The 19013-nt window shown below is 42.5% G+C and overlaps 1 protein-coding gene across 1 annotated transcript in view; it reads right to left on the minus strand.

The window, feature by feature from the left end:
- Positions 1 to 1138: 1138 nt before the first annotated feature.
- The window catches only part of PAFAH1B1 (platelet activating factor acetylhydrolase 1b regulatory subunit 1), a 126645-nt gene continuing 108770 nt past the window's right edge, over positions 1139 to 19013 (minus strand). The window contains exons 7-11 of the mRNA XM_069761282.1: positions 8121 to 8223; positions 7770 to 7998; positions 7571 to 7672; positions 7142 to 7298; positions 1139 to 5128 (exon numbers count right to left, since the gene is read on the minus strand). Coding sequence (XP_069617383.1) covers positions 5055 to 5128; positions 7142 to 7298; positions 7571 to 7672; positions 7770 to 7998; positions 8121 to 8223 — 665 coding nt within the window. The 3' untranslated portion in view covers positions 1139 to 5054. The remainder of the gene's footprint in view (positions 5129 to 7141; positions 7299 to 7570; positions 7673 to 7769; positions 7999 to 8120; positions 8224 to 19013) is intronic.

Raw genomic sequence — 19013 nt, forward strand, 5'->3', positions numbered from 1 at the left:
CTGGCAGTTTATAATCTTGCACATCTTGGCTTTCATTAAAGTTTTTTTTATTGCCACATTCCCACAGGTAAATAATATCCAGCCCCTCGCCCTGCAGTCTACCTTTAACATTTGGGAAAGAATGGCTTGTTCTGGAATTTGAGCGTAACAAATTGATGTCACCGATATAAGAAGTCTGTCCATCCAAAATACTCCACAGTAACCTGGGAGTGGTATTGAAATGGAGGGTTTTATTTATTTATTTATTTTTTTTAGGAAGTACAGACTCTTGGCTCTCCAAAAAATTGATAAAACATGATTACACATGTGTGCATACCAAATAACCAGTAAGGGCTCTTAAAAATTAAAGGGGTTGGCCACTACATTGCATGTTTTTTTTCGTGCAGTTGCCTAATCCTTCTGTAACCCAAGCTGCTCTTCTGGTCACATGATCTGTCACAGAATCTCCTGGCTTCCCGTGATGTCACGTCAAAAATCTCCCTCCGTTCTGAGCTCTGGAAATTGACAAGTGGGAGGGGCTGCTTTCAGCAGAGCTCACCGTTTCTGTAAATGCTTCTGCAGACCCAGATCTCCCATATATTTATGTATACAGCAGGATAGAGATTGTATATATAACATACATAACTGCTGTAGTCAGATATCTCCCCATCCAATCCATGCCGGTGAGGGGAGTAGGAGGTGATCTTTCTTTGCAGGGCTGGTGTAATGGTGCTTTGTGCATCACTTCTATTGCCTGCAATCCTGTACAGGAAACTGTGCTGATGCTGGGGGTGGAGTGAGAGGGGTTTAGGCAGAGTATCGGGATCCGTGCTCACTGCTGGGGTCTCACAACCCATAATGAGGAATGATGGGAAATGTAGCAAGAGATTCTGAATAGGAAGTGATCTCCATGACAACAGTGCTAGCGCCAGCGCACAGGAAGTAAAAGGTATAGGGGGATATTTAGGAGCATTATCGTTAAAGGGACTTTTCCAAACAAACATGTATACGGGTGCAGTTACAGCAGTTTTACTAAAGCTGTGTAACAAGGCCACACATTCAGAAGAGAACATGATCATATTAGAATTTAAGAAAATAAATAGCTCATGATCAAATGTGATCTATAGCTTGGTTCTCTAAAGCAGACAACAGGCACACGTTCATTTTATATGCATTTAATAGTTTACCAATTGGTACAATAAGATTTTTTTTAATATGCAGAAAACATGAATAAATTTTGTTTTACACAGTCTGAGAGCAACAAGTCTTACTGTAAAACACAGAGCAGTATTATATACATTCCTTTACTGATTTTTATATTTGTCTTTTCATTGTGTCACTTTCTTCTCAGTTAAACACTTACAGTCTTAAAAAGAAAAGATCCTCCAAAATAAAACCTTCCCGTTTTTGTTTTTTTCCTTATGAAAATGGACACAATCTCATGTCCGTGTCAGGATCAACTATGCTGAAGATCAAATGTTCTTCAAGAAGGAACTGGAGAAAGGCGAGGAATGACGTGTGGGACAATGGCCGCCTGGAGGACAAGACAGTAGCCACTTACATGATCGTGTGGGACAGCTAAAATAAAACGGTTAGAAGAGAAAATGTCTCAGCTGTGACTTGTAAATCCATGGCGCCATTAACAAAAGGGAAAACGTTTCGACCAGACCCCCCCCCCCCAGAATTGACATTCACCACGGACCTCCATCTGCAAGTTTAATTTATTATCTATACCTACGGTCTTGACAAATAATGTAAGTGCCTGTTATTTTGTTAGATGTACATTTTGCCCCCATTTTTTTCCCCCCACAGATAAACATATCCAGGATTATCAAGTCACCGCTGAACAGCAATATAGTATGTGTTACACATTGTTCGCAGAGGACACTGGTGGAGTGCTGGATACAGAATTAAAATACCAGAGGTTCACATAAAGCAGAAGAGGCAAACAGAAGCGGGGGAGGGGATATCGACAATTATACGTAGACTGGGCTTTGTGGGTCTAGCGTCAGTTTCTTTATCTACAGTGCCCCACGGCCCTGGACAGCTGGCTAGTAACTATTGTTTGATTAGTGCCTGGGCACATCATTGGTCACACCACACAAAAGCAGGACGGCTTATACTTCTAAAAAGTGCAAGATGCCATTAAACAGCAACAATTTTTAAACTCCAAGTCCCCGTGTTTCTGGATACTACTGGTAGAACGTATTCGCACTTTTATGAGCCATAACTAGGAATAAATTCAGTCACAGGCAACACGAGGCAAACATACATCTGTCAACAAGGAGACATTATAGGGTGAAGCCTGATGTTGGCTTGCGTGGCCGTGGCGCTCTTCACTAGTGTCATTGTAGGAGGCACTGACTGCAAATGTTCAAGGTTGTAAAGGGATAACCAAAAAAGCAAGTCATCCCTCTGTCCAAGAGCCAATGCTCTAGAATGTTTTTAAGCAGATAATCAAGTTAGTTTTTACTCCCCAGGCCTATGGTAGCCATAGATCATGCCACCCTTCTTACACTGTACGGTTTCTTCACTATTCGCTGCTATGGTCATCTCCATCTTGTCATCACAGGACAGATATTCCTTCAAGACACACAACGGAGCAAAAAGACATCAGATCGTCCCCACCGCCCTCCCCCCCACCCCCCAAAAAAAAGCAACAATGCACAGAGTGATGTCATCTATGACATGGAATTTCCTTTTGGTTCGAGATATCTAAAAAGGCATTTTCTGTGAGCTCAAGCCTTCAACTAAAGCCTCTCCAAGACAGCAGCACAACAAAGCAGGTCCTCAGTGCTTCAACACACTATACAAAAAGGTACCAAAGTACACATAAAGAGGCAATAAGGCACACTCACACTTGCCCAATAATTAAGTGCCAACATGAAAGCAGACCGTATATCTGTTCAGCAGCCAAGGAATCCATTACATAGTATGCACAATGTTAACAATGTGAAGGCTTCTTTGAGAAAAGCGGTCAGAACAGGAGAGAAGGACCTACTACTGTGTCTCAAGATCTCCATTGCATTATGCAAATCTCATTTTAAAAACGAGAAAAACAAAAAACCCTGGACTTAACTCTTTAAATAAAGCTTAAAAAATTAATAGAAACAACTGGATGAGGCGCACAGCGATGTCAAGAGCTCTTACTGGAGAGAATAATTACTGGAGGGCAGACATGCTCACAATAAGCAAAACGGTCTTATTATATGGGAGGAAACAGAACATTAGTGTAGTGTGAAAAGGTGAAATTTCTCTTCGTATGCAACAGGCCACGCACTCACAAGGTTTTTGTGCATTTTATGTTCCCCTTTCAGGGTACGGCTGGATAGATGGTGGACCGTACAATGAGCAGCACATGGGCCTTCATTGTGGTCGACGCGAGTACTGCAAGTTCTTTATAAGTTAGAAAATAAAGTGGAGAGAAAAAAAAAATCATAAAACATCAATGTGACAATGATAAAAAAAAATATTACATTCATAAAGGGAACGCTTACACAAAGTGTTTTGTACACACATGGTATAGATGAGGAAGAACGTAGCAATCAGTGTTAGGCCGGATGATGGAGGAGAGGGGTACTTTTTGAAAAGCAATGCCTAGATCTTGCATGGAGGCGTCTTACAGCATGCACATCATCTTCTCTGAACTACCAGCGCCAGAAGCTGGCCTTGTGTATGGGAGAAGTCATGAGACCCCAGTACCGGATACACTGGACACCAGATTTTCTTCTGACTTTTGCAGCCTGATCAGTGTTAGACCTAAGCAATCATGTCTACATTAACCCATAGCTTAGTCTGGGTGATTAATCTGTGCAAGGACTAGATCAGAAGCTCAGGTCTGGGGTATATTATCCTTCCAGCTCCACGACTGGTGCAAGTCCAAGGTAATCCCTCCAGCAGGCTCTGCTCCAGGTATTCATTTAGCAACCATTTAATGCTTTAGCTTCTTGTCAACTTCTCATGAGGAAATGGAAAAAAAAAAAGTGGAATCTAGAAACTTCCCTCCTGAGAAAGTAAGGTGACAGCACAGCTGCCTTGTCCACATGGTTGATTAATCTAATTAATCCACATCTGACATAATGCAGACAGGAGTTTTTGGACCTACAGTGCGTTGTTAGGTGGTCATCCATTTCTTGCATCAATCCTATTCTAACAATTCATAGAGGGCCTTCTGGTGGATGTTCTCAATATAAGAAAAAAAAACCTCTGTTCTAGATGAAGGCATGGTGGTAGCTAGTTCGGAGGCACACAACGGTGGACTGACGTAAAAAAAAAAAAAATATGAAGAGGTAACGTGTTACACTGTTCTCTCGGTGCAGGTGGTTATTATAAGAAATGTCGGTATGCTTATCAATTTTGTTGCATAATTCTCACTTTACCACTGATGTGAAGTCTTTGGTTACCATCCAACAATCTCCTTAAAGGCCATCAAGTGTGTAATGCCTCAGAAAGAACCCTAGGTGGCGATCATCAGACACTAATCAACCTCAAAGAAAAAAGGGAAACAACCCAGTGTAATGGTAAGTTTAATACCTGCAACAAAGTATTTAGTGCCATGTTTTGCAGTAATCTTTACATACATAAAAGACAAGTGCTGCTGCTACACAAACTCCAATTCTGCAGACACTCCAACACAAAGTGGACAACTTTAAAGCTCACTAAAAATAGTGTAGGAGATCCACATTACTTTCCAAAAAGCCCCGCAAGGATGTGCTTCTGAAGTGAGCCGACCGATCCAGGAAACCACAACCGAAGACAAAGTGACAGGCATGATTCTGCAGGTAGGGAAGGGACCCCACAATTACCCAGTTCTTGCCTGTTAGGTCTGATGTGACCAATGCCTGCCCGTGTTCTTAAACCTATGGTACTTCTAGACAACGTATGTAAATTTACAGTATACAATTTGGATTCACCATGCATGAATACTTTGTGTGTAACATTAATAAGCTCAATCTACATCCAGAATAATTTACATGAAAGGACAATAGGTATTTAACAGAGCTCAATGGGTAACCATGGTATCTGAGTGCATCCAGAGGAAGGGGAGAGGCAATGGGATCCAAGGTGAGCTTAAATCAACGGCACTCCCACACTTTTACTGTTTGATCTACACTTCCAGTGACCACATAGGGGGCAGTCTTGTGGAAATCTAAAGGGAAAGCAAAAGAAGAAATGTCAGTAATTAAATAAGCAAATGATTTGTACCCATATGTATTTTACCATCCACAATGGGGTGATCCAGAACTAAAGGAAAGAGACTGCTCTCTGCTCCTAAGGGTACGTTCACACACAGATTTACTGCAGCTTATTCTGCAATACCTCTGCAGGAAAATCTGCAGGAGCTTCACAGATTGCAGCCATTACATGACAAAAGCCACACACAAAGCTAAATATGATATGTTGGGGGCTTTGAAATCAGCACGTCAAATCCACGCCGACGTTTTCTACAAATTGTAAGATATGTTGAATCCTCTTCTAGCTCACTAGTACTGTACTGACCCACACATTTTACCCTCAAATACGAGCAAACCCTCATCGCTTTGACAAGGGTCGCTTAAAAACGCTCCGCACTGAATTTCACGTATGGCTGTGTTCGTAAGCTGTTCTAGGTCTGTGGGTCAACTAAAAAGGGGGTTGTCTGGGTACATAGAACTGATGGGTAACAGCATCAAAATGATAGGGGTCCAATGACCCAACAACAGAGCAGTAAGGCTGCTGCGTGTTACACCCCAATCTGACGTTAAAATACTGATGACCCATTTTAAGGATAAATCATGCCCCTTCATTTTCTAAAAGTAAAAAGGCACTATTCCAGTTTTATACGCATGTTTCTCTGGGCCTTATACACATCTACAGAGAGGTGAGAATTACACATTACAAATTACCTGGTGAATGCAAATTTTGTTTTGATTTGCACTAATCAAGCAAATGATTAACCATTCAGCCATTTTTATTTTTCGGTTAAATGCCAGGAAGTGGATAAAATAGAATGCATTAATCTCCCCAGTCCTAGGCCTTCACCTGCCGTCACCCCATCTCCCACCAACCACTGGCCTCCGCACAGGAACAGACTGGCACAGAGAAGCAGCGGCAGAGAGGACAGGTGAGGGCACAGAACAGGAACATAAAACAGTATTTTTATAACTCCTTTTCTCCCCTGGTTTTCGTTGATTGGTGTCTGGAGAAACCTTAGAGCATAATAAATGTCTTATCAAAGCAATCGCAATACATTCGATCCAGACACAATCTAAATCAGGTGGCCATATCAAGCCAATGTGCAAATTTTGGGATATAAACTTGTCTCCTAGTGAGTCATCCACATGCATCACCAAGATCAGATTGGCTGGTTGATACGTTGGCTTGATCATTTTTGTACAATTGGGGCGACATTTTGTTGTGTCACAATCACAGTATTGTATGAGCACCCAAAGTGCGTGTGTGTGAGTGTGTGAGTGTGTGTGAGAGTGTGTGAGAGTGTGTGAGTGTGTGTGAGTGTGTGTGAGTGTGTGTGAGAGTGTGTGAGAGTGTGTGAGAGTGTGTGAGAGTGTGTGAGAGTGTGTGAGTGTGTGTGAGAGTGTGTGAGTGTGTGAGTGTGTGAGAGTGTGAGAGTGTGTGAGAGTGTGTGAGAGTGTGTGTGTGATCTGACGGCAGGGGGGCAACCGATGGCGGCAGCAGTGGTGATCGTAGTCACTCGGTGATCACGGTCAGGCGGCAGTAGCAAGCAGGCACGTTGCTCTTCAATTACAGGGAAGGGAAGAAGGTGAAGAGCAAGGCAGCCATTGTTTACTCTGCCCCTCCACATCTGATTGGAGAGATGGCATCACATGGACGCTAGCTCTAATCAGATCTGGGGGGCGTGACAAAAGTCACCAGAAGCCATCGTAGCCACGGGGGTGCAAATCAAACTTGCCAGTACAAGTCCCCCTGTACCTGCAGGTCGGGTGACATTTCAGTTAACCCGTTCACTCGACCTGCAGGAACGCGAACCCGCCATGACGCATACGCTGCGTCACAGGTCAGGAAGGGGTTAAATGGATGTTTTCTCTGAAACACCAACTTTTCAGAAAAAGCCGTACCTGGCTGAGACGACTTCCGGATACATGCCCGATTCAGCATTAAATCAGCCATCAGGATTGCTTTAACTAGATATAACACCACTTACCCAAAGAGGTAACAAAATGTTCGTGCGCATTCAGGGTCTTCATGCAGCGCTTGTTTTTATAGTCCCAAATACGAAGGGTCTTGTCATCGGCACAACTCAATATAAATTTACCTCCTGGGTGAAACTGAACACCACGTACCCAGTTATCATGGCCAACCTACAGGTTAATAAAATAGGACAAAAACATTATAGTGGAAAGAAGAGAGATTTTGTTAAAGACTCTTCTGAGCCACAGCTAATGCCAAAGTATTACCCATTTCTTATCGCTTATATTCGTCATTTGCTGCCATGTTAATGGGACAGAGCTGAAATCCCACACAGCGAGAGCGCAGACTTTTCAAGAGGAAAGCAGCCATGTCTCCGTAATGTTTTTTTTATCTCCATTTAAAAAAAAAAAAAATAATTAAAATAAGGCAGTAAGTTACTTACGAGTGTCATTAGGCACATGCCAGTACTGATGTCCCACATCTTAATCGTCTTATCTCTGGATCCCGATAGCAGAAACGGTCCAGGTTTACCACTCTTCTTCATCTGCAAAACAGCAGGCTACACCATAAGAAAGAGTTCACCACCACGCACCAACGATCACAGAATAAGGGAATCTTTTACAGTCAAGACAAGTGTGTACCTCGGATCCTGTGGCATCTAATATCGTGGAATAGGAGGTCTCGGGAGCCCAGGAGATGCACTCTACCACGTGCTCATGTTCTCTTAGCTCTGCTTTGCATTCTTTTGTTGCTACCACCCAGACACGGACAGTTTGATCATTAGAACAACTTGCAATCAGTGTACCATCTTGATTAGGCCTCACCATGCGGACCCACTCTCTGTGGCCTGTGAACGTCTTCACACAATACCTATAAATAAAAAATCTTTTTACACACTATTTCTAAGGCACAAAAGAAAAGACTAATGAACAGCAAAATTTTAAAAATAAATAAATAAAAGAAGAAAAAAAAATGGAAAAACAAATCCTTACCCGGTCTGAACTTCCCACATTTTAATAGTTTTGTCTCTTGAAGCAGACACTATATGATCTCCGTTAGGCATTATCGCTACTGATGAAACATTGTGATCGTGACCTACAGACAAAATAACCAGTCAATCAACACATCATAAGATGTATTCAGACTGCAAGTAATTTTTTGCAATTCATTAAACATTTTGCACAGTTTTTCTTTCAGACTGTTTCCCTGCACATTCAACTTTGATGTAGTCAAAACAAGCCAGAAGAGCTCAGGAAAAGGCCTGAATTACATTCTTCATCACATCACAGCGGCCTCATCCTGCAGCCAGAAACAGACCATGAAACAGAATATAAAAGCCAAAGGGTGCACTATAATCAATTAAACCAATTGCTAGAAAAATTTAAAAAAATTATTTTTTCACCATTTGTAGTTTAACTTGCATTTTATTTCCTTTCCATTTAAATTAAGGCTCCTTTTTAAACAGAGGTCCAGTGGTCGGTTCTTACCAAGTGGCACGGTCCAGAATGAGCAAACGTTTTACATGAAGTGATCACAGGTTACACTGAACGATATACAGGATTGTGGGGAAAACAATCATTTTCCTGCTCAATAACTACCTAGTGATGGGACAAGTCTATGCTACCCATAGATCAGGCTGCATCTCCAATGTCACAGGTTATTTTTAATAATGTTATAGGTCAGAACATGAAGAAAAATGCTTGGGAAACATTTGGCTTTTTATTGCAGTCAAAGAACCCAGGACCTAGAAACCCTTTCCCCTTTCTCATGGGGAAAAAGAAGAGAGAAATCAAATTAGACTATTATATAAAAAAAAAAATATCTGCACTGTATACCAAAAGCATTCTACATCCCGATGTTTTCCTCTTTCACCTCTGATGCGGACACTGTCTCTCCTGGCGATCGCGCAACCATGTGATGTCACATGAACCCTGTGGCCAAACAGAGGCAGCTAGCATCACTCTCCCCACCTTCGGACATATCACATATCTGGAGGAAAATAAAGCAGCAGCACTCACCTCCTCCTGATGTACAGGTGCATCCCACAAAATTAGATCATCATTGAAAAGTTAATTTATTTCAGTTCTTCAATACAAAAAGTGGAACTCATTATACAGAGTCATTACAAACAGAGTGATCTATTTCAAGTGTTTATTTCTGTTAATGTTGATGATTATGGCTTACAGCCAATGAAAACCCAAAAGTCATTATCTCAAAGTATTCTAATTTACTAACACCAGCTTGAAAAAAATATTTTACAATCCGAAATGTTGGTCTACTGAAATGTATGTTCAGTAAATGCACTCAAGACTTGGTCGGGGCTCCTTTTGCATCAATTACTGTATCAATGCGGCATGGCATGGAGTCGGTCAGCCTGTGGCACTGCTGAGGTGTTATGGAAGCCCAGGTAGCAGCCTTCAGCTCAACTGTATTGTTGGGTCTGGTGACTCATCTTCCTCTTGACAATACATCATAGATTTTCTATGGTGTTATGGTCAGACACGTTTGCTGGCCAATCAAGCACAATGGTACGGTTTTTAAACTGGGTATTGGTACTTTTGGCAGTGTGGACAGGTGCCAAGTCCTGCTGGAGAATAAAATTTACATCTCCAAAAAGCTTGTCGGCAGAGGGAAACATGAAGTACTCTAAAAATTTCCTGGTGGACGGCTTGCACTGCCTTTTGTCTTCATAAAACATAGTGGACCTACACCAGCAGATGACATAGCTCCCAAAACAATCATTGATTGTGAATACTTCACACTAGTCTTTGGAAGTCAAGGTCTCAGAGTGGAGGAAGAGTGGAGAGGTCACAATCCAAGCTGCTTGAGGTCTAGTGTGAAGCTTCCACAATCAGTGATGACTTTGGGAGTCATGTCATCTGCTGGTGTAGGTACACTTATCAAGACCAAAGTCAGCGCAGCCGTCTACCAGGAAATTTTAGAGCACTTCATGCTTCCCTCTGGCGGCAAGATTTTTGGAGATGGAAATGTCATTCTCCAGCAGGACTTGGCACCTGTCCACACTGCCAAACGTACCAATACCTGGTTTGAAAACAACAGTATCACTGTGCTTGATTAATCGGTCAGCAAACTCACTTGACCTTAACCCCATAGAGAATCTATGGGATATTGTCAAGAGGAAGATGAGCGACACCAGACCCAACAATGCAAACGAGCTGAAGGCTGCTATCAAAGCAACCTGGGCTTCCATAACACCTCAGCAGTGCCACAGGCTGATCGCCTCCATGCCACGCCACATTGATGCCAAAGGGGCCCCAACCAAGTAATGAGTGCATTTACTGAACATACGTTTCAGAAGGCCAACATTTTTTATTTTAAAATAATTTTTCAAGCTGGTGTTAGAAAGTATTCTAATTTATTGAGACAATGACACTTGGGTTTTCATTGGCTGTAAGCCATAATCAACAACATTAACCCCTTTACCCCCAAGGGTGGTTTGCACGTTAATGACCGGGCCAATTTTTACAATTCTGACCACTGTCCCTTTGTGAGGTTATAACTCTGGAACGCTTCAACGGATCCCAGTGATTCTGACATTGTTTTCTCGTGACATATTGTACTTCATGACAATGGTAAAAATTCTTTGATAGTACCTGCGTTTATTTGTGAAAAAAACGGAAATTTGGCGAAAATTATGAAAATTTTGCAATTTTCCAACTTTGAATTTTTATGCAATTAAATCACAGAGATATGTCACACAAAATACTTAATAAGTAACATTTCCCACATGTCTACTTTACATCAGCACAATTTTGGAACCAAAATTTTTTTTTGTTAGGGAGTTAAGGGTTAAAAGTTGACCAGCAATTTCTCATTTCTACAACACCATTTTTTTTTTAGGGACCACATCTCATTTGAAGTCATTTTGAGGGGTCTATATGATAGAAAATACCCAAGTGTGACACCATTCTAAAAACTACACCCCTCAAGGTGCTCAAAACCATATTCAAGAAGTTTATGAATCCTTCTGGTGCTTCACAGGAATTTTTTGAATGTTTAAATAAAAATTAACATTTAACTTTTTTTCACAAAAAATTTAATTCAGCTCCAATTTGTTTAATTTTACCAAGGGTAAGAGGAGAAAATAGACCCCAAACATTGTTGTACAATTTGTCCTGAGCACGACAATACCCCACATGTGGGGGTAAACCACTGTTTGGGCGCATGGCAGAGCTCGGAAGCGAAGGAGCGCCATTTGACTTTTCAATGCAAAATTGACTGGAATTGAGATGGGACGCCATGTTTCGTTTGGAGAGCCCCTGATGTGCCTAAACATTGAAACCCCCCACAAGTGACACCATTTTGGAAAGTAGACCCCTTAAGGAACTTATCTAGATGTGTGGTGAGCGCTTTGACCCACCAAGTGCTTCACAGAAGTTTATAATGTAGAACCGTAAAAATAAAAAATCATATTTTTTCACAAAAATTAACTTTCGGCCCCCAATTTTTTATTTTCCCAAGAGTAAGAGAAGAAATTGGACCCCAAAAGTTGTTGTACAATTTGTCCCGAGTACGCTGATACCCCATATGTTGGGGGGAACCACCGTTTGGGCGCATGGGAGGGCTCGGAAGGAGTGCCATTTGGAATGCAGACTTAGATGGAATGGTCTGCAGGCGTCACATTGCGTTTGCAGAACCCCTAATGTACCTAAACAGTAGAAATCCCCCACAAGTGACCCCATATTGGAAACTAGACCCCCATGGAACTTATCTAGATGTGTTGTGAGAACTTTGAACCCCCAAGTGTTTCACTACAGTTTATAACGCAGAGCTGTGAAAATAAAAAATCTTTTTTTTTTTCCCACAAAAATTATTTTTTAGCCCCCAGTTTTGTATTTTCCCGAGGGTAACAGGAGAAAGTGGACCCCAAAATTTGTTGCCCAATTTGTCCTGAGTGCGATGATACACCATATGTGGGGGCAACCACTGTTTGGGCGCATGGGAGGGTTCGGAAGGGAAGGAGTGCCATTTGAATGCAGACTTTGATGGAATGGTCTGCAGGTGTCACATTGCGTTTACAGAGCCCCTAATGTACCTAAACAGTAGAAACCCCCGACAAGTGACACCATTTTGGAAAGTAGACCCCCTAAGGAACTTATCTACATGTGTGGTGAGCACTTTGACCCACCAAGGGCTTCACAGAAGTTTATAATGGAGAGCCGTAAAAATAAAACAAAAATTTTTTCCCCAAAAAATTATTTTTTAGCCCCCAGTTTTGTATTTTCCCGAGGGTAAGAGGAGAAATTTGACCCCAAAAGTTGTTGTCCAATTTGTCCTGAGTACGCTGATACCCCTTATGTTGGGGGGAACCACCGTTTGGGCGCATGGGAGGGCTCGGAAGGGAAGGAGTGCCATTTGGAATGCAGACTTAGATGGAATGGTCTGCAGGCGTCACATTGCGTTTGCAGAACCCCTAATGTACCTAAACAGTAGAAATCCCCCACAAGTGACCCCATATTGGAAACTAGACCCCCATGGAACTTATCTAGATGTGTTGTGAGAACTTTGAACCCCCAAGTGTTTCACTACAGTTTATAACGCAGAGCTGTGAAAATAAAAAATCTTTTTTTTCCCCACAAAAATTATTTTTTAGCCCCCAGTTTTGTATTTTCCCAAGGGTAACAGGAGAAATTGGACCCCAAAAGTTGTTGTCCAATTTGTCCTGAGTATGCTGATACCCGATATGTTGGGGTAAACCCCTGTTTGGGCACACGGGAGAGCTCGGAAGGGAAGAAGCACTGTTTTACTTTTTCAACGCAGAATTGGCTGGAATTGAGATCGGACGCCATGTCGCGTTTGGAGAGCCCCTGATGTGCCTAAACAGTGGAAACCCCCCAATTATAACTGAAACCCTAATCCAAACACACCCCTAACCCTAATCTCAACAGTAACCCTAACCACACCTCTAACCCTGACACACCTAACCCTAATCCCAACCCTATTCCCAACTGTAAATGTAATCTAAACCCTAACCGTAACTTTAGCCCCAACCCTAACTGTAGCCTTAACCCTAGCCTCAACCCTAACTTTAGCCCCAACCCTAACTGTAGCCTTAACCCTAGCCCCAACCCTAACTTTAGCCCCAACCCTAACCCTACCCATAGCCCTAACCCTAACTTTAGCCCCAACCCTAACTGTGGCCTTAACCCTAGCCCTAACCCTAGCCCTAACCATAGCCCTAACCCTAGTCCTAACCATAGCCCTAACCCTAGCCCTAGCCCTAACCCAAACCCTAACCCTAGCCCTAACCCTAGCCCTAACCCAAACCCTAACCCTAGTCCTAACGGAAAAATGGAAATAAATACATTTTTTTAATTTTTCCCTAACTAAGGGGGTGATGAAGGGGGGTTTGATTTACTTTTATAGCGGGTTATTTAGCGGATTTTTATGATTGGCAGCCGTCACACACTGAAAGACGCTTTTTATTGCAAAAAATATTTTTTGCGTTACCACATTTTGAGAGCTATAATTTTTCCATATTTTGGTTCACAGAGTCATGTGAGGTCTTGTTTTTTGCGGGACGAGTTGACGTTTTTATTGGTAACATTTTCGGGCACGTTACATTTTTTGATCGCTTTTTATTCCGATTTTTGCGAGGCAGAATGACCAAAAACCAGCTATTCATGAATTTCTTTTGGGGGAGGCGTTTATACCGTTCCGCGTTTGGTAAAATTGATAAATCAGTTTTATTCTTCGGGTCAGTACGATTACAGCGACACCTCATTTATATCATTTTTTTATGGTTTGGCGCTTTTATACGATAAAAACTATTTTATAGAAAAAATAATTATTTTTGCATCGCTTTATTCTCAGGACTATAACTTTTTTTTTTTTTTTTTTGCTGATGATGCTGTATGGCGGCTCGTTTTTTGCGGGACAAGATGACTCTTTCAGCGGTATCATGGTTATTTATATCTGTCTTTTTGATCGCGTGTTATTCCACTTTTTGTTCGGCGGTATGATAATAAAGCGTTGTTTTTTGCCTCTTTTTTTTTCCTTACGGTGTTTACTGAAGGGGTTAACTAGTGGGCTAGTATTATAGGTCGGGCCATTACGGACGCGGCGATACTAAATATGTGTACTTTTATTGTTTTTTTTTTTTTTTATTTAGATAAAGAAATGTATTTAGGGGAATAATTTTTTTTTTTTTTCATTATTTAGGAATATTTTTTACACATTTTGAAATTTTTTTTTTTTTACTTTTTTACATTGTCCCGGGGGGGACATCACAGATCAGTGATCTGACAGTGTGCACAGCACTCTGTCAGATCACTGATCTGACATGCAGCGCTGCAGCCTTCACAGTGCCTGCTCTGAGCAGGCTCTGTGAAGCCACCTCCCTCCCTGCAGGACCCGGATCCGCGGCCATCTTGGATCCGGGGCAGGAGGAAGCAGGGAGGGAGGTGAGACCCTCGCAGCAACGCGATAACATCGCGTTGCTGCGGGGGGCTCAGGGATGCCCGCAGGGAGCCCCCTCCCTGCGGGAAGCTTCCCTATACCGCCGGCACATCACGATCATCTTTGATCGCGGTGTGCCAGGGGTTAATGTGCCGGGGGCGGTCCGTGACCGCTCCTGGCACATAGTGCCGGATGTCAGCTGCGATAAACAGCTGACACCCGGCCGCGATCGGCGGCGCTCCCCCCGTGAGCGCCGCCGATCGCGCTGGACGTACCATCCCGTCCATGGTCATGGGGGCCCACCCCACCTCGACGGGATAGTACGTCCCATGTCAGAAAGGGGTTAACAGAAAAACACTTAAAATACATCACTCTGCTTGTAATGACTATATACGAGTTTCACTTTTTGGATTGAAGAACTGAAATGAACTTTTTCATGATATTTAATTTTGTGAGATGCACCTGTATGTGATTTGTCCACAGGCAGGGAGAGTGACGCTAGCTTCTTCTGATTGCCTGCAGGATTCGAGCGACATCACACAGTTACGCGATTTTCATGAGAGACAGTGCCTACACTGCTGGAACGGCACCAACTCTAAGTGAGCATAATTTTTATTTTAAAAGAGGGAAACACACAGATTCAGAAAGTGTTGTCAGAGTAGGTATTGCCTTGAGTGAAGCCTTCACAACATTTGTGCACAAACCTGAACTTCAGTGATACACTTCTACTTCCCACCTTCCTAATGCCCCTTTTACATCAGCTATACTCATACTTTCCTAGGTAGCCAGAGTTTATGGCCACTGTCCGGTGTATACATCCTACAGTGGCTACAGATTGAAATGATATCTAAGCATCCATATGCAATAGAAAGTCCCTGCAAAAAAAAAAAAAACAAACTCATCCCATCATGTTTACTTTTTTATGGTGGCCATCTGTATTGGAAAACAGTTGTTATACTATACTGTCATGCCATTTGCATACGTTGAGTATTTGGTCAGGAGTGGGTGATAAATACAGAAGTGGTGACGTGTTTCGATTATACTTTTCCAGCTTGCTCCTCTCCTGGTTTGGGTTTACAAATACTGATGTAAAACACTCACCAAATACTCAAGGTGTGATCGTAGCCTTAAACAAGACAATATGAAGACGCTTGCTAGACAGCCTTAGACCAAAAGATCACACTTATGCCTCCATCCGGTAAGAAACACCCTATAGGAAGACAGAAGCATACAGCAGGAAAAGCAGTGTGCACTTGGCCTTACTACTAAGGCTACCTTCACATTTCCGTTTATTTGGATCCGTCACAACACTTCCGTCGGTACGTCGCGCCGACGCTTCATGACGGCCCCGTACTGACGGAAGTGTGAAAGAAGCCTTAGCCTCTCCTCACATTTCTAAACCTGTTTCCAGCCTTGTGAATCTAGGTTTGCTGACAATTGGTGAATGCAGCGTTGTATTCTTTACTGTGTGTAATCTTACTAAGATATATATGTGTATCTGGTATGTAGATGTAAACGTCTACATACCAGGCATGACTGATCATTAATTCAGAGCAATAATCGAGCGTGTAACCAAATCTGACAGCCCAAAACTTGAGATCGCTGAAAATAGATTCCCAGGAGCCATGTGGTAGGTTCAGCCCCATCAGCCAGTTATATGCTCATGTGACACCTCATAGAATAAGGAGGTGCGCTCATTTCAGTTCCCCCTTTCATATATTCTGAAATGGGGAAGGGGGTGCCGTGAGGCGAGAGCAACCAATCAGGATGTATGCATGTACAGTCATGGCCAAAAGTATTGACACCGCTGCAATTCTGTCAGATAATACTCCGTTTCTTCCTGAAAATGATTGCAATCACAAATTCTTTGGTATTATCATCTTCATTTAATTTATCTTAAATGAAAAAAAAAAAAACACAAAAGAGAATGAAGCAAAAAGCAAAACATTGATCATTTCACACAAAACTCCAAAAAAGGGCCAGACGAAAGTATTGGCACCCTGAGCCTAATAATTGGTTGCAAAACCTTTAGCCAAAATAACTGCGACCAACCGCTTCCGGTAACCATCAATGAGTTTCTTACAATGCTCTGCTGGAATTTTAGACCATTCTTCTTTGGCAAACTGCTCCAGGTCCCTGATATTTAAAGGGTGCCTTCTCCAAACTGCCATTTTTAGATCTCTGCACAGGTGTTCTATGGGATTCAGGTCTGGACTCATTGCTGGCCACCTTAGAAGTCTCCAGTGCTTTCTCTCAAACCATTTTCTAGTGCTTTTTGAAGTGTGTTTTGGGTCATTGTCCTGCTGGAAGACCCATGATATCTGAGGGAGACCCAGCTTTCTCACACTGGGCCCTACATTATGCTGCAAAATTTATTGGTAGTCTACAGACTTCATAATGCCATGCACACGGTCAAGCAGTCCAGTGCCAGAGGCAGCAAAGCAACCCCAAAACATCAAGGAACCTCCGCCATGTTTGACTGTAGGGACCGTGTTCTTTTCTTTGAATGCCTCTTTTTTTCTCCTGTAAACTCTATGTTGATGCCTTTGCCCAAAAAGCTCTACTTTTGTCTCATCTGACCAGAGAGCATTCTTCCAAAACGTTTTAGGCTTTTTCAGGTAAGTTTTGGGAAACTCCAGCCTGGCTTTTATATGTCTCGGGGTAAGAAGTGGGGTCTTCCTGGGTCTCCTACCATACAGTCCCTTTTCATTCAGATGCCGACGGATAGTACGGGTTGACACTGTTGTACCCTCGGACTGCAGGGCAGCTTGAACTTGTTTGGATGTTAGTCGAGATTCTTTATCCAACATCCGCTCAATCTTGCGTTGAAATCTCTTGTCAATTTTTCTTTTCCGTCCACATCTAAGGAGGTTAGCCAAAGTGCCAGGGGCTTTAAACCTCTTGATGACACTGCGCACGGTAGACACAGGAACATTCAGGTCTTTGGAGATGGACTTGTAGCCTTGAGATTGCTCATGCTTCCTCACAAGGACACAGGACAGAGGTTGAGTCAACTTTAACCCCTTTCTGACCTCGGACGGGATAGTACGTCCGAGGTCAGAAGCCCCGCTTTGATGCGGGCTCCGGCGGTCAGCCCGCATCAAAGCCAGGACATGTCAGCTGTTTTGAACAGCTGACATGTGCCCGTAATAGGCGCGGGCAGAATCGCGATCTGCCCACGCCTATTAACTAGTTAAATGCCGCTGTCAAACGCAGACAGCGGCATTTAACTACCGCATCCGGCCGGGCGGCCGGAAATGACGGCATCGCCGACCCCCGTCACATGATCGGAGGTCGGCGATGCTTCAGTATTGTAACCATAGAGGTCCTTGAGACCTCTATGGTTACTGATCCCCGGCAGCTGTGAGCGCCACCCTGTGGTCGGCGCTCACAGCACACCCGATTTTCTGCTACATAGCAGCATACAGCAGATCGCTGCTATGTAGCATAGCCGATCGTGCTGTGCCTGCTTCTAGCCTCCCATGGAGGCTATTGAAGCATGGCAAAAGTAAAAAAAAAAAAAAGTTTAAAAAAATGTGAAAAAAATAAAATTAAAAAAAAGTTTAAATCACCCCCCTTTCGCCCCAATCAATCAATAAAAATAAAAAAAATCAAATCTACACATATTTGGTATTGTCGCGTTCAGAATCGCCCGATCTATCAATTAAAAAAAAAAGCATTAACCTGATCGCTAAACGGCATAGCGAGAAAAAAAAATTGAAATGCCAGAAGTACGTTTTTTTTGGTCGCCGCGACATTGCATTAAAATGCAATAACGGGCGATCAAAAGAACGTATCTGCACCAAAATGCTATCATTAAAACCGTCATCTCGGCACGCAAAAAAATAAGCTTTCAACCGACCCCAGATCACGAAAAATGGAGACGCTACGAGTATCGGAAAATGGCGCAAATTTTTTTTTTTAGCAAAGTTTGGAAATTTTTTTCACCACTTTGGTAAGAAATAACCTAGTCATGTTAGGTGTCTATGAACTCTACTGACCTGGAGAATCATAATGGCAGGTCAGTTTTAGTATTTAGTGAACCTAGCAAAAAAAGCCAAACAAAAAACAAGTGTGGGACTGCACTTTTTTTGCAATTTCACCGCACTTGGAATTTTTTTCCCGTTTTCTAGTACACGACATGCTAAAACCAATGAGGTCATTCAAAAGTGCAACTCGTCCCGCAAAAATTAAGCCCTCACATGGCCAAATTGACGGAAAAATAAAAAAATTAAGGCTCTGGGAAGGAGGGGAGTGAAAAACGAACACGGAAAAACGAAAAATCCCAAGGTCATGAAGGAATTAATCCATGTCAACTGGCTGCAAGTGTGATTTAGTTATTGCCAACACCTGTTAGGTGCCACAGGTAAGTTACAGGTGCTGTTAATTACACAAATTAGAGAAGCATCACATGATTTTTCAAACAGTGCCAATACTTTTGTCCATCCCCTTTTTTATGTTTGGTG

This window comes from Ranitomeya imitator, chromosome 3 (genome assembly GCF_032444005.1).
Source record: "Ranitomeya imitator isolate aRanImi1 chromosome 3, aRanImi1.pri, whole genome shotgun sequence".
NCBI classification, from domain to species: domain Eukaryota; kingdom Metazoa; phylum Chordata; class Amphibia; order Anura; family Dendrobatidae; genus Ranitomeya; species Ranitomeya imitator.